This window comes from Triticum aestivum, chromosome 3B (assembly GCF_018294505.1).
Source record: "Triticum aestivum cultivar Chinese Spring chromosome 3B, IWGSC CS RefSeq v2.1, whole genome shotgun sequence".
NCBI lineage: Eukaryota > Viridiplantae > Streptophyta > Magnoliopsida > Poales > Poaceae > Triticum > Triticum aestivum.
Window position 1 is genome coordinate 110,807,534 of NC_057801.1, and position 16,194 is coordinate 110,823,727.

The 16,194-nt window shown below is 42.5% G+C and overlaps 1 protein-coding gene and 1 long non-coding RNA gene across 2 annotated transcripts; both read left to right on the plus strand.

The window, feature by feature from the left end:
* The first annotated feature begins 9,804 nt into the window (after positions 1-9,804).
* LOC123064983 (uncharacterized) lies at positions 9,805-11,049 on the plus strand. Its single transcript, XR_006430862.1, has 3 exons — positions 9,805-9,900; positions 10,205-10,294; positions 10,949-11,049. It is a non-coding gene; the product is annotated as an uncharacterized lncRNA (long non-coding RNA).
* Positions 11,050-11,134: 85 nt separating this feature from the next.
* LOC123064984 (uncharacterized) lies at positions 11,135-14,911 on the plus strand. Its single transcript, XM_044488362.1, has 8 exons — positions 11,135-11,314; positions 11,608-11,667; positions 11,819-11,911; positions 12,249-12,335; positions 13,938-14,141; positions 14,207-14,312; positions 14,381-14,585; positions 14,695-14,911. The coding sequence occupies exons 4-8, from the start codon at positions 12,310-12,312 to the stop codon at positions 14,817-14,819; spliced, it is 666 nt and encodes a 221-aa protein (XP_044344297.1). The 5' UTR covers positions 11,135-11,314; positions 11,608-11,667; positions 11,819-11,911; positions 12,249-12,309; the 3' UTR covers positions 14,820-14,911.
* The last annotated feature ends 1,283 nt before the right edge of the window (positions 14,912-16,194 follow it).

The following is a 16,194-nucleotide window of genomic DNA, read 5'->3' on the forward strand; positions in this document are numbered from 1 at the left end:
AAGAAAAGACAAGAACAAAAACTCAAATAAAAACTTTAACAATAACTCTACTTCAATGACTAGTGACACAACGCCTTCCCGACAATGGTGCCAACAAAGGTGATTGATGCCCTCCGCGGTCCGGTTTGGATAGCAGAATGTTCTCGTGCCTTTTCCACGAGTGATCCTAAAATTCATGAGCTTTCCCCCATCAAATACGGGATTTTTTTCCTTCAAATTTGTGAATTTTTCCAAACCTGCGGAGCATGTGTTGTTTTTCAAATTCACGGTCTTTTTTTAAATATACAAGCTTTTTAAAATTCATGAACACATGAACTTTTTCCAAATTCACGGAATACACGAACTTTTTCTGAAAGATCAACGGCCAAGTCAACAGTCAATGGACCTTTGAAATTTACGATTTTTAAATCAATGGTCAACCCTCAACGGGTCAACTGGTTGACCGAGTGAGCGAGGCGTAGTGGCGACCGTTGCTGGGCCGGCCCACAGCCACGTGGCTTTGAAATTGGTTTCAGGTTTAATTCGAGTCGGTTTACAAGTCCGATGTCGATCTCGATTGTCCGTCTGTATAATACAGAGATAAGTACGTCTCGTCGACTAATCTCGGTATAGAAACACATCGGGCTAACGATCGATGGAGCAGAGGCCTCGTCGTCGTCGTCATGGAGCTCCACGTCAACCAGCTATGGACCAAACGCCAACTCCTTCAACTGCTTCCAGCATCCGTGCCCCCAATCCAAGGTACTCCCTCCTTGCCAAACTACATCACGTTTTAGTTTCAACTTTTATACCAAGGTTGAGAGACGTTGTTTTTTCTTCGTGCATTGGCTCATGGAGCCGCTCGTTGTAGACGTTTCTACGTGTATCGGCTTGTCTTCTCTCTAAGTTTTATACGTACTACTGTATAAAAAGTACTCCATTCGTCTTCAAATACAAGGTCACTTTATACTTGTGGTGTGCTACGTCGTGGTCCATCTTCACGTCACCACCGTCCCTGAGGGGTAGCGGCGTCCATGGCTATCGCCTCCTCGAGCACTCAGCTGCAACCAGTACGTGATGCGGCTCAGAGGCGGGCCTAGTTCAATTCATGGGTATTCACTTGAATACCCATTATTTTTGTCAAAAGAATTGATGTCTACAATGTATATTATGTACATGTATATGGAAATTAATGAAACTAAGACAAAATGAGAGCCTATCAAGCCTTTTAGCCCATGTTCTGGTGTCACCCGACATGGCCCAGTAGCTATATCCCATGCTCGCGCCCCATTAAAAAATAGTTGCGGCCTGCCTGATTGAACCGTACTGAACACGACAGGTTCCCTCATAAAAAGAGAACACGACAGGTCAAAGGGCGTGCCGCCTCCCCGAACCGCCAATTCTGATCGCAGGTCGTCTTTCCACGTCAGCACCTCAGCGACGCAGCTAGACAGGGCACGACGCACACGACAGGTGCGGGCGCGGCCGTGGCCATGGGCCGGTGGGTGGCAACACGGCGCAGACATCTCGTATGCGACATGGGGTATTCGTCTCGAATTATCTACCTCAATGCTCGGGATCAGGATAGACTGTGGTCACATTCTGCTTGCTATGCAGCGTCCACTTCCCCACATGTGTACAAACAGCAATAGCAACAAGTTATTTTTCCTGGTTGGATTTATATTTTAGCATATTGAAATTTCTGATTTGTTTGCACTTTACAACGAATTCATGTATTGTTTAAACAAGATAAATTGAGAATTTGCTTGAGTTACTAAGTCGTCTAATACATTAATATTGTTTGCAGTTTGCAATGTAGATTTGCAATGCGAGAATCTTTGTGAATAATGAATTTGTATCAATGAACATTACTTCTAACAATTAGCACCCGAAAGTTGCGATTGCAAAAATATGTCCTTTAAAATTTTGAATACACACTCTTCAAATCCTGGGTCCGCCCCTGATGCGGCTACGTAACATTTCTTGCAACACTATCGTTGTTTACATAAATTTTCTGCAACATGACCTTTCTCGCAAAAAAAATGATTATACGGATGTTCTGCAAAAATTTCCGCAGCACAACCAACGTTGCAAATGTTTCCGCAACAATCTCTCTTGCAAAGAGTTCTACAACAATACTTTTGTTGCAAGCTTGTCCCCCCGATCTCTCCTCCACTGATCCAGGCCGGGACAGAGTACATGAGTCGGGCTTCAGTACCCCCAAGCTCTTCAAGCTTGTCCTCCTCTCCCTCCTCCTCTCGACGCCCTTCATCAATGTTGCGAGCTCCCCACCCACCACCAATGTTGAGAGCTCCGCGAGCTCTTCAATGCCTTTTGCAACAAGGATCTTGTTACAATGAAGGTTTTTAACAAGGGTCTTGTTGCAATGGCAACAGGCATGACCGCGAGGCAGATATCCTTTTGCAACAAGGGTCTTGTTGCAATGGCGACGACACGACAGTGAGCCGAAGATGCTTTTGCAATAAGGGGGTCATTTTGCCATTGCAACAATGCAACACGGTCTTGTTTCAGCGGAAAAAATGGTTCAGAGAAGACTGTTCATTCAATACTTATGTGTGAGCTCCCCCCCTCTTGCACCTACGAGCAACTAACTATTGCCATTAAAAAAGAAACTTTTGATCATAAGGGCAATACAACACCAGCTTAGAGATGATTTTCTTTTAATTATGATTATACCTGTCACGCCTAAGATGCGACTCTATCCTAAAGGAACTCGAAGGTCCCACCAAGGATAGAAGCGCATCTTGAAGACGCTTTTGCAAGGTGGATATCATTACATCAACATTACATAATAGATGAGGATACATACAAGAGGCATACAATGCCACGCGAATACAACAACACAATACATAAGAGCATCATCCGACTATGGATGCAACACAAGCAGAAACTCAAACGACATCCACCCTGCTAGCCCAGGCTGCCGACCTGGAACCTATCCCCTGATCGAAGAAGCAGAAGAAGTACTCAACGCAAGCAAGCATCGCTCTCGCGTCATGATCATCGCATAACCTGTACCTGCAACTGTTGTTGTAGTAATCTCTGAGCCACGAGGACTCAGCAATCCCATTACCATGGGTATCAAGACTAGCAAAGCTTAAAGGGTAAGGAAGGGGTAAAGTGGTGAGGTTGCAGCAGCGACTAAGCATATATGGTGGCTAACATACGCAAATAAGAGCGAGAAGAGAGGCAACAGAACGTTCGTGAAGCTAGCAATGATCAAGAAGTGATCCTGAACTCCTACTTACGTCAAACATAACCCAAAACCGTGTTCACTTCTCGGACTCCGCCGAAAAGAGACCATCACGGCTATACACGTGGTTGATGCATTTTAATTCGGATCTGGTGTCAAGTTATCTACAACCGGACATTAACAAATTCCCATCTGCCGCATAACCGCGGGCATGGCTTTCGAAAGTTTATACCCTGCAGGGGTCTCCCAACTTAGCCCATGATAAGCTCTCGCAATCACCAAAGGATATACCTTATCCCAGGAAGACCCGATCAGACTCGGAATCCCTGTTTACAAGACATTTCGACAATGGTAAAACAAGACCAGCAAAGCTGCCCGATGTGCCGACAAATCCTGATAGGAGCTGCACATATCTCGTTCTCAGGGCACACCGATGAACACTACGTACAACTAAAACCAGACCTCAAGTTTCCCCGAGGTAGCGCTGCAAGTGGCTCTAGTTCGGACCAACACTCGAAGGAGCACTGGCCCGGGGGGGGGGGGGGGGGGGGTAAAATAAAGATGACCCTCGGGCTCCGGAAACCCAAGGGAAAAAGGGCTAGGTGAGGCAAATGGTAAAACCAAGGTTGGGCCTTGCTGGAGGAGTTTTATTCAAAGCGAACTGTCAAGGGGGTCCCATAAATCACCCAACCGCGTAAGGAACGCAAAATCCGGGAACATAATACCGATATGACGGAAACTAGGGCGGCAAGAGTGGAACAAAACAGCAGGCATAAGGCCGAGTCTTCCATCATTTACCAATTATATAGATGCATTAATAATATAAGAGATATTGTGATATCCCAACATAATCCTGTCCATCATGGGGCAATCTTCAACTTCACCTGCAACTAGCAACGCTATAAGAGGGCTGAGCAAAACGGTAACATAGCATAGCAATGGTTTGCTAGGAAGGGTGAAAATGTTAGAGGCTGGCATGGCAATTTGGGAGGCTTGAAGAGCAAAAGATAGGTAGCGCAGCAAAGCGATAGAACGAAGCAACTAGCATAGCAATGATAGTAGTGAGATCCAGGGTAGCGGTCATCTTGCCTGAAATCCCGCTAGGAATAAGAACGAGTCCATGAAGAAGACGAACGGATGAAGCCGAACCAAGCGTAGACAAACGAATCCTCACGATCGCAACGAAACGGGAACTATCTAGAAGAAGCACACAACATGGTAAACACACCACACATATACATGACATGATGCTCAACCAAGTATGATGCAAGACAAGGCTACATAAAGCTACTCATGGCAAGAGATGATGCATACAAGAACAACACATCAAAACAAGTTTAAATGAGGCCGGAAACAATATATAACAATTCCGGTAAGTCCTCATATGCAAATTTTGAAATTGGTCCAGATCTGAATATACAGTAGTTAAAGTTGTTAAACAGCAAGTTAAGATGCACCAAGATGATCTACACGAGATTCTAGTCAAGTTACATATAAAGTTTATTAGATTTGGAGCTACGGTCTAGAAGATATGAGCAAAACAAGTTAAACATGGCATTGATGCAAAATGCATTCAAACATAAAGCCAACACTCTCAAAACATGGATGCAACATGATAACATGAAACTACATGCAAAACTAAGCAAGTTTCATATAGAGCACACTCAAAACGGAGCAACGATTCAACACATAAACTCTATACAAGTTTAAAGGTCAAGCTGTCCAAAACAGCAACTATGCATCTAGCAAGCATCAAAAAAACATGCTACAAAATCCCAACGTGAAAACAAAAGGCATGGTCATGATGTACAGGTAAAGCATAACAAAACATGAACACTGAGCTATCTCCAGAAATCACTAGAACATGCTTAAAAAGACATGGCAAGATTGCAAATAATAACAGTTTCAGACTTTACAAAAATAACATGAGGTTGCAATGTTTAGAGCTATCAAACAACATGCTACAGGAACTTATCTTAGAAACTTAAGGCATGGCATGATACTACTAAAAGCATAGAACAAAAGTCCTTTACTGACCATGAGCCAAAAAGGATCAGAAAATATGATGGCACCCATGTAAACATGGCAAATTATATGACAGATTCAAATATGGCAGGAACAACAATAAGTAGGCATGTTGGTGAGCTTGTACCACTCACCACAGAGCAATACATGGCATGACACGGCAACCAACAGTAAGAATACATGTTTATGAAGCTAAGCATGACAAGAGCAAAGCTCATGGAAAAAACTGAACTTAATGTTAACAGGCTGACAACAACATTATTTAGCAACTTTGGAGCAAGATTACAACAAGCTAAAGCAGGATATAAATGCAACCAGGGGCATGGATAAATAAAGCATGACATGTAGAACAAAACATCCTTAGTGAACATCTCCAGATTATGCATAGAATGACTTGTAGCAGCAGGTTTACATAGCATCACAAAATAACAGATCCAGAGAAGCAAAACAGCAACAACAAGTACCCTACTTAACAAGCTTGATGCACTCACTACACAACTCACAAAAATACATGGATAGCACCCCTGTAAAGACGGCATTGTCATAGTTCAAAACACATGTAGATTTAATGCTCATAGGATGCACACATCAAATGCAACAAATATAACAAATCATCAAGTTATAACAGTTTCAACAGATTAACATCATATAGCACTCTTGCAACGATGATTCAGGCATCAAGATGGACTCAAACAAACATGTCACGATGGAATTAAATGTAGAGCATCTCATGACGAACATTTTAATATATCATATGCATCATTTGGATCAACGAACACGGAGATATGATATGATGAACATGGCACGAAAATAACAGGGATCTCCCGGACTTGGTGAAAATTATACCATCGCGAAGGTCAACGGGGCTCGCGGGTCGGGTCGGAGGCGAAGTGGGTCCGGGCGCGGGCGACGGGGCAGATCCAGTCCGGGGCGACCGGATCTGGCCGGAGGGAGGCCGGCGGCGAGCTCCGGCGAGCTCCGAGCTCCCGCGAGGCGGCGGGGTTGGCGCAGGCAGCGCGGATCGGGGCGCGGGGGCGCGGCTGACAGCGGGGGCGCGGTGCCCGAGGCCGGCGAGGCGACGGGGTCGGTGAGGCGCGGCTGGCGGGGTCGGCAAGGACAGCAGGGTCGACGGCCGGCGAGGAGGCGGCGGCCGGCAGGGAGGCGCCGGCAGGGCGGCGGCGGAGGCGAGCGCCAGATCCGGCGAGGAACCCCGGGCGCGGAGGCGGGCGCCCGCGCGAGGCGGCGGCGCGGGGACCCGGGCCGCGGTGGCCGGATCTGGGCCTGGCGGGCCAGCGGCGCGGAGGGCGGCGGGAGGCCACGTGGCGGCTAGCCACAGGCTGCGGGGCGGCGGCGACTTTGTCCGGCGTCGCCCGGACGTGTCTGGCAGCGGAGGGGAATTTTAGGGTTTTGGACTGCGGGATTTTCAGGGGAGGGCATATTTATAGATTCTGGGAGCTAGGAGAGTCCAAATGAGGTGCGGTTTTCGCCCACACGATCGTGATCGAACGACCGAGAGCATGGAGGGGTTTTGGATGGGCTAATGGGCTGTGGTGAAGAGGGGCTGGGCTGCAAAGAGAGAGGGGTTTCGGGCTACGCGGTTAATTGTTGGAGCATCAAACGGACTCCAAATGGCACGAAACTTGACAGGCGGTCTACCGGTGCTATACCAAGGCCACTCGGCAAACCTTGGTCCATTCCGAGAACGTTTTTAACCCGCTCACGAAAACAAGGTCTGAGAGGGGCGACGGGCGTGCGCGAGAGGTCTGGACTCCGAACGGACAACAGAGAGAACCGAGAGGACCCCGAACGGATGCAAGTGTTGAAAAACATGCGAATGAAATACAGATAATGACATGGCAAAATGCAACACGCAAGCAAAAGACATGGCAACTACGACGAATAACTGGCAGACACCTGGCGCATCGAATCCGGAGCGTTACAATACCCCAACAGATTAGTTAGGTTGCACATGTGTGCGGGGGGTAAATGTTTTGGTGGTCTCTTTCTCACTTATGTATTACAACAATAGGCTAAAAATACATACCAATCGCTGTTCCTATAATTACGGGATGATGATAGCCTACCAACTATACAACAATAAGATCTTAGCAAACCTAACTTCAGATCTTTCAAACTTTGCAGGTCACCCGCAGCGACGAGAGGACGTATTCACCAGAGCCTTCTCTATTCAGATCGCCCCAGGAGATCCAGGAGACCTACTTCAGATAAGCTACTGTAAGTGTGACTCTCGCTGTTGTTTTGTTTGTTTCCATTATGGTTACCACAAATGTGCCTATTACTAGTCGGTAACATATTAGTTGTTTAATATTCACACTAACCTTCAGTCCTGGTAGACAAACTAGAATGCCATGGTCATTATTGGCCATTGCAGGACCTCCCATCATTTCTAATTAGTGATGAGTGAGCATATTGTCGTGCTTGTTTTGGTTAGGGCTGATGAGCATGCAGATGAGGTCAGCAGCAGGGAGTCTGAAGCCCTGACACTTGATCAATCACACCCTACACCTGAGTCAACTCACAAGTATGACTAATTTATGCTGCTACTTCTCTTAATTTGAATGATGGGTGCTTTCTCCCATGGAATTATGTGCAAGTGTAATCTACAAAGCTTCATGCGCCTTCAAGATTTAGAAAAATCTATCTTGGAACTCTTGAGTAATTTTTATTGCTAACACACGCATAAGTTTTGCAAATTGTCTACATCTACATTGACATGCGTGGAGCTCCTTAGAACCATGGCTTAATATATCGATTTGTTTTTCTTTTTTAAATCTCCAGGTTTATCTTGTTTCTTGTTACCACTTACAAGTTATAAATTTGCAAATGTGGCATATGACACATATAAATTAATCAAGTGTGATACATGAATGGAATAATGGAGCAATTAGCAACCGATCAATATGTAATTAGTGTGTTGTGAGCCTGTGGCGCCACAATGTGTAGGCGTTATGAATTGACATTTAATTTCTAGATAATATTTCTAGGGGATTTGCATCTACTGCTATTACATTTAGCAAATTAACTTTATAAGCCCATAAAGCACAAAATAATGATCTAGGTCGTAACTCGTAACACCAACCGCACATGAGTGGCCATGAGGGCCGCTGTTGTTCCTTTGGGTAACCAAGGTCTTTTTCTTTTCTTTGGAGAGATGAATTCATCCATTCAATACTTGCAGGCAAGCTGGAAATGCAACCCATGTTCGGGAAAGTGTTCTATATTCAGGCCGCCTCAGGCAGTCCCGTGGCAGAGGAGAACAAGAACCATCACCGAATGAGCTACTGTAAATTGTCTTAGTTATTTCTCATATTCTCTGTGTGCCTTTTCTACATGAGCATTTGATAAAGGATCTGTTTTAGCTATTATATGTACTCTCATAGAATAAATAGTTTTTTTTGCTAGTTTCTTTTAAAGAAGCTAGTAATTCTTTCCCTTACTTCCATAGTCATCAACCAACATGTTTTCATCAGGGTTGAGGAGAATGCTAGCAAGCTGAGTGGCGTTAAGGGACCTATAGTTACAAATCTACCTGAATTAACTCATAGGTGCAATATTGTTTAGTTATTAACTTATTATTAATTGGGATTTGGTTAGTTGAAATGACAGGTGCTTATTATGATTTGCATGCGTTCTGCATATAATTCAAATATGTTTGATTTATCAACTTGATTAAACTTGTTACAGAAGTTTATTTATGTCAAATATCTGTTTTAGCTATTATTTGCACTGCAGTTCTCATTAAAAAAATATTGTATACAATGCTACTTTATTTTAGAGATGATAGTAATTATTCCCACACTTCTATAATCACCAACCAACATATTTTGGTCAGAGTTGAGAAGAATGCTGGCAAGGTGAGAGACATTGAGGGTCCTGCAGTTATGGCTCCATTGTAAGTGTGCCCCTAATAAATACACCATATTATTTTGCAACGTTACCACATTGGTCTCTGCAGAGCTCCTTAAAATAAAAAATGAGAATGTCTGGTTATTATTGCAGTACCTCCACATAATAGTCACTAGCTAATGAGCATATTGGTTTGATTATCTGTATGCTCAGGGTTAAGGAGGATGCGAGTGAGGTGCGCAGCATGGAGTTTAAAACACCGACACTCGGTCAGGCACTTCCTGCATGTAACACAACTCAAAGGTATTGCATTGCCCTCTTTTTTGCACAGCTCGAACCATGGGTTAATAGTTATTGATTGATTTTATTACTCTATAGGTTTATGGTGTTGTTTGTTACTCCCACCGTCCCAAAATGTAAGATCTTTGCATTTTGGGACAAAGGGAGTACCATTTACTATTTAGAAGCCACAAAGCAATAAAAATGGACCTGTAGCATTCTTATTGCAGAAACATTCGCAACATTGGTTGTGTGTGCGTGTGTGTGTGTGTGTGCGGCGTGGGGGGGGAGGGGTTTAAAGAAAAGGTTTTCGGGGTCTTTTTCTCGTGGGTTAAATATACATACCAATCCCAGTTCCTATAATTATGGGATGATGACAGCCTACCAACTATACAACAATAAGATCTTAGCAAACCTAACTTCAGATCGTTCAAATTTTGCAGGTCACCTGCAGCCACGAGAGGACGTATTCGCCAGAGCCTTCTCTATTCAGATTGCCCCAGGCGTTTCAGGAGACCGACATCAGATAAGCTACCGTAAGTGTGACTCTAGGTGCCGTTTTCTGTGTTTCCATTATGGTTACCACAAATGTGCTTACAACCAGTCCGTAACATATTAGCTATTTACTCCCTCCGTCTCATAATGTAAGAAAATTTTGTCGCTACACTAGTTTCAAAAAACGTCCTATATTATGGGACGGGGGGAGTATATAACATTTACACTAGCCTTCAATCCTTGTAGACAAACTAGAATGCCATGGTCATTATTGACTATTGCAGAACCTCCCATCATTTCTAATCACTTGATGAGTGAGCATATTGTCGTGCTTGTTTTGGTTAGGGTTGAGGAGCATGCGGATGAGGTAAGCGGCAGGGAGTTTGAAGCCCTGACACTTGATCAATCACGCCCTACACCTAAGTCAACTCACAGGTATGGCCATTTTATGTTGGTACTTCTCTTAATTTGAATGACGGGTGCTTGTTCCCATGGATTTCTGTGCGAGTGTAATCTACAAAGCTTGATGCGCTTCCAAGGTTTAGAAAAATCTATCTTGGAACTCTTGAGTAATTTTTATTGCTAACACACGCATAAGTTTTGCAAATTGTCTACATCTACATTGACATGTGTGGAGCTCCTTAGAAACATGGCTTAATATATTGATTTATTTTTCTTTTTAAAATCTCCAGGTTTATCTTGTTTCTTGTTAGCACTTACAAGTTAAAAATTTGCAAATGTAGCATACGACACGTATAAATTAATCAAGTGTTATACATGAATGGAATAATGGAGAAATTAGCAACCGGTCAATATGTAATTAGTGTGTTGTGAGCCTGTGGCGCCACAATGTGTAGGCGTTATGGATTGACATTTTAATTCTAGATAATATTTCTAGGGGATTTGCATCAACTGCTATTACATTCAGCAAATTAAATTTAAGCCCATAAAGCACAAAATATTGATCTAGTTGTAACTCGTAACACCACTGGCACATGACTGGCCATGAGGGGTGTTGTTGTTCCTTTAGGTAACCAAGGTCTTTTTCTTTTCTTTAGAGAGATGGATTCACCCACTCAATACTTGCAGGCAAGCTGGAACTGCAACCCATGTTCGGCAAAGTGTTCTATATTCAGGCCGCCTCAGGAGGCCCCATGGTAGACGAGAACAAGAACCATCACCGAATGAGCTACCATAAATTTTCTTAGTTATTTCTGATATTGTCTGTGTGCCTTTTTACATGAGCATTTGATAAAGGATCCGTTTTGGTTATTATCTGTACTCTCATAGAATAAAAAGTTTTTATTGCTAGTTTCTTTTTAAAAAGCTAGCAATTCTTTCCCTTACTTCCATAGTCACCGACCAACATGTTTTCATCAGGGTTGAGAAGAATGCTAGCAAGGTGAGCAGCAGTGAGGGATCTACAGTTACAGATCTACCTGAATTAACTGATAGGTACGATATTGTTGTTTAGTTATTAACTAATTATTAATTGGGTTTTAGTTTGTTGAAATGACAGGTGCTTATTATAACCTGCATCCATTCTGCATATCATTCAAATATGTTTGATTCATCAACTTGATAAAACTTGTCACAGAAGATTATTTATGTCAAATATCTGTTTTGGCTATTATTTGCACTGCAATTCTCATAGAAGAAATAATTTTGGATGCAATGCTAGTTTCTTTTATAGATGCTAGTAATTATTACCACACTTCTATAATCACCAACCAACATGTTCTGATCAGGGTTGAGAAGAATGCTGGCAAGGCGAGCGACATTCAGGGTCCTGCAGTTAAGGCTCCACCGTAAGTGTGCCTCTTATTTTGCAACATTACTACATTGGTTTCTTCAGAGCTCCTTAAAACGAAAAGCGAGAATGCCTGGTTATTATTGCAATACCTCCATGATAATAGTCGTGAACTAATGAGCATATTGGTTTGATTATCTTCTGCTCAGGGTAAAGGAGGATGCAAGTGAGGTGCGCAGCAGGGAGTTTAAATCAGTAACACTTGGTCAGTCACTTCCTACATTTAATAACCCAACTCAAAGGTATTGCATTGGCCTCTTTTTGGACAGCTCTCGAACCATGGGTTAATAATTATTGATTGATTTTTTAATAACTCTCTAGCTTTATCTTGTTGTTTGTTACACCCTCTGTAAGCAACCTAAAACGCCTTATAGTATTGTTTACAGAGATATTACTATTTACTGTTTAGAAGCCTCAAAGCAATAAAAATGTACCTGTAGCATTCTTTCATGAGTTTTGCTATCATTCAAATATGCATTCATCAACTTCACAAATAAGTGTTGAAGAAGATTATATTTATATCAAGTAAATGATAGCTTTGGAATAACCACTAATTGTGAGGACGTTTTGTTGCTTTAGGTCCAGGAAACGTGATTATTACGCTGCAGACAGTACGACTCGCTCTGAAATTTTTGAGGAGATGCTCAAAGATGTATCAGAGCCTTGGTATGTATGATGATTTTTTTGTTCGTCTCATATTATATTTGTTTTGTAGTTTGTAAGTCTTATAAATGCATTGATGTAGCAAGAAGCCTCAGAGCAGCATAGTTTTACTTGTATATATACATGGATCAAGTAAGGAAACAACAACTACTACAAAACAACGTGTCATTAGTGCAGTGTGGCGTATAGGCCTAGATGCACGACGAGATAACTACCGCACCAAAGAATGAAGAGAGCCAAACATCATGAATCTAACCGCTTTGGGTTTTTCTTTTTTTCCTTGGCTACACGTAGCTTTGGTCTTGTATGACTTTGCTATTTGCCGACGTGTTTTTGGATGCATGCGTTGGCTGTGTGCATCCTAGCTATTCAGAGGCCGGGGTGTGCTCTTTGGGTTTGTATCCTCTTGATGCTCCTTTTTGAGCCAATAAAATTCTCCTTTTGTCGAAAAAAACGCCATGGCTGCGGGAGGCTGTACAGACATATACTAGCTGAGAGAATATGTGGAGGTGTGTGTGGCGTGTGTGGAATCTAACTGGCTTTGTTAGTCTTCTTGTGAGGCGTGTGTGGAACCAACGAATCACACCTGAGACTGAAATCACCCCATGCACAGAGCCATCTGCACATTCTCCTCCTTCACCCAATCTTCCTGCCTTCTTTGTTCAGTGCCTCCTGAGGAAACAGTGGGGCACCACTTTTTTCAGTGTCCCTGCAACTCCTATTGTTGGGCCTCACTTGGAATGTTATGTCCTCTTGCTGGTTCCAGGCTTGAACTTATACATGCTGCAAGACTGAGATTGGATAGGCCCATGCTCATGGATATCTTTATCATGGCTACGTAGGGTGTTTGCAAGGATAGGAATAATAAGCGCTTCAGACGGATCCCTCCCTCTCATAGATCCTGGATTATCAGGTTTAAGGAGGATTTCACTCTCCTGAAGCACATAACTAAACGACGACTAGGCGGATATTCAATTTGGCTCTCAGGTGTAGATGATCCTCATACCAGGACTGTTGGACAGTGCCAAGATTCCCGCTAGGGGTTGTATTCTCACCCGTATTTCAGATTGCGTTGGCTTTAAACTATAGTGACTGGCCCACCTGTGTCCAATATAAATGTGGAGATTGCCGTTTGCTTGTCAGCAGTACAAATGAATGGACCGTTGATGCAAATTATGTGCCACCGGCTCGGGAGCATCCATTAACTCCGCCTGCCCCATCTGTTCACTGAACCTAAACTTTGGCCAAATCCACAACCTCCTCATCTTCCTCTTCGTGAGGTACCCATGAGGCCATGAGATCAAGTGGCGTTGACGGTTTCCAGAGGAGAAGCTATACCGCGGATCGAGATGGAGCATGCAGCAATTTTGGGCGCATTTAAGATGAAGTGCACATATGTGATCAGGACTCACGATCAATATATTGATCATTTAATGGCATAATTAATTATAATTTTACTCGTTGCACTTGCACTTTAGAGAAGAGTTTATATGTATATGGAGTTCAATGCTATTTAACAATATGTATATGGTGCTTAGTTCTGCTCATGTGTGTGTGGTATTATTTTGCATTTTTGATCATCCTTTGGGGTTTCTTATGATTCAGGGCACAAAAATGTCGTGATATGCGGAAGTACTTGGAAGAACATACATACACTTGTATGGTGGAGGCTATGATTGCCGCTGAACATGGCTTTAGCAACCCGGCCCAGCATAAACTAGATGCTCAAGCATTCTTGGCATCAGAAGGGGCATTTGAAGCTCCTGAAGTCCCTCAATCCTTTGCCTCTACAAGAGAGAATATAGCGCAGTATGTTCTGATATGATTTTCATATAAATTTTGAAGCATGCAACAAATTTAATGTATTGTTGCAGGGCTGAAGTGTCTACGGAAGAAATCCTTGAGAATGGTGAAAAGTGGATGGGCGAGGAAGTCATGTTGGCTTTTAAGAAGTACAAGGAAGGAAAGAGCCAATTCAAAGTACGTGCGGTTTTCTGCTATTTTGTCCTCCTAACTGAAAGCAAGTTTGTTATAAGGTGTTTTTTCAGGACGTGGTGCATTATGGCCTAGATGAGCTTCAACATCAGTGCTTCAGCATGGAGAGCTGTGATCACACCTTCCATCACTTCAACTTCACCATTAAGATGGAGAAATCAGGTGGCGATTCGTCATCGACGCCCTTCTTTGCTGAGGTGAAAGAGATCCATGGAAGAAAATATTATTCCTGCTACGAACTAAGTTCGCATGATGATGGTATGTGCCCATGTTGTCTTCTCTTCCATTCTAATTAAATAAGGTTTGTGTTTAGTTTGCTTGCTGCAAAATTATGTTTTGATGTCTTGAGCTATGTATCTTTGTTTAGGTCACTGCCACGCGTGCAAAAATCAAGGAATGCATGCACTGAAGCACCCTATTTGTCTAATGGGGTATGACAGTGGTCATGCTGATATGGAGTCCCCGTTCCTTTATCTTAGTGATGATGAATAATCTGATCTCGAGTGGTGACGGTGTTTGCATCGACAACAGTGTGAAGTATGTGGTTTGTTTATGGTTACATCTTCTGATCTGCATGTAGTCCAGTAGTGCAGTTGTGAATTATACTGATATTTGACATGTACTAAGAAGTTCTAAGGAGCGAGTTTTTGCTTTGATGACCGTGCTTTTCAATGTTGCACAAAACATACTATTTTTCTCCAAGTAAATTGTCAAACACCAGCACAATTGTGGTCTCGTTTAAGAAAACACATTCCTTTCTTTTTGTAAAGAACAATGATATTCTTCCTTTCTTTTTGCAAAGAGCAATGCTATTCTTTGAGGCAGACATTGGATTTGTGTGCTCCAGATCAAAGCACTGAAGTAGGAACAAAACTACCCCTTTTCTCTCAATTTATATGACCTGTGATCAATTTCCAATACTTGTTAGTGAGAAATAAAAATGTTTGTAGTGTTCACTCACTAGTCTCAGGCTCTTGGCAGCCACATATTGAATGTCGTTGATCCCATCGCGCCCTCCCATCAGCTATCCTCGCCGATGTCCTCGGTCGCGTAGTCGACACTGGAGACCTCGCGGTATGCTGCCTCCTACCATTGCCCCCGCGTCCGCCTCATTTACTCTTAAGATTTCAGAACTTATAAACACAGATGGTGAAGATAGAGTGGGAAATGCCTTTTGAATCCCGGGCTCTACCTGTATTTTTGAAGTGTCATGGTTGTGATCTATGTAGCTGTAAATTTCCATATTTTTATACATGATACCTAAAAGAAAGGCAAATCTGTAGTAGAACCTAAAATAGGAAAGCATTATATTTTTAGAAACAATGCTATTATAAATTAACACGTTTGTCCTTTTAGGTGGCTCACATGTTAAAATATCTTAAAATGAATGTACTCCCTCTAGTTGGGTTTATAAGTCGGGTACGCGTTTTTAGATCTTTGATTTTAATTTGAATAGAGAAACATGTTAGTCTATAAAAATTATGTATCTTTAGATTTGTTGTCAAATATTGTAATTTTTGTAGCATATTATACATATTTTGTTAGTCAAATCAAAGACCTAAAAACCCTCATGCCCGACTTATAAACCCAATCGGAGGAAGTACTCCCTCCATTTCTGTATGTAAGACCACTTCATATTTTTTTTATAAATTTTGACATATAACCCATATTTTGTTGACCAAAATTATAAGTCAAAGTTTGAAACCACAAATGTAGTGACCAAAATTATAAGTCAAAGTATTTTGACATGTTGTTCCATTTATATCCTTTCGGTTCCGTAGCCTAGATGCTTTGAGCGTGAAATAGCTCTTTTCCAATAAAAGGCGGATTTTATTGACTCAAAATGGAGCATCAAGTGGATACAAAC

Coding starts and splice junctions, on each gene's coding strand:
- LOC123064984 (XM_044488362.1), top strand. CDS start 12,310: ATGCTCAAAGATGTATCAGAGCCTTG. Junction 12,336..13,937: donor AAAGATGTATCAGAGCCTTG/GTATGTATGATG, acceptor CTTATGATTCAG/GGCACAAAAATGTCGTGATA. Junction 14,142..14,206: donor ACAAGAGAGAATATAGCGCA/GTATGTTCTGAT, acceptor GTATTGTTGCAG/GGCTGAAGTGTCTACGGAAG.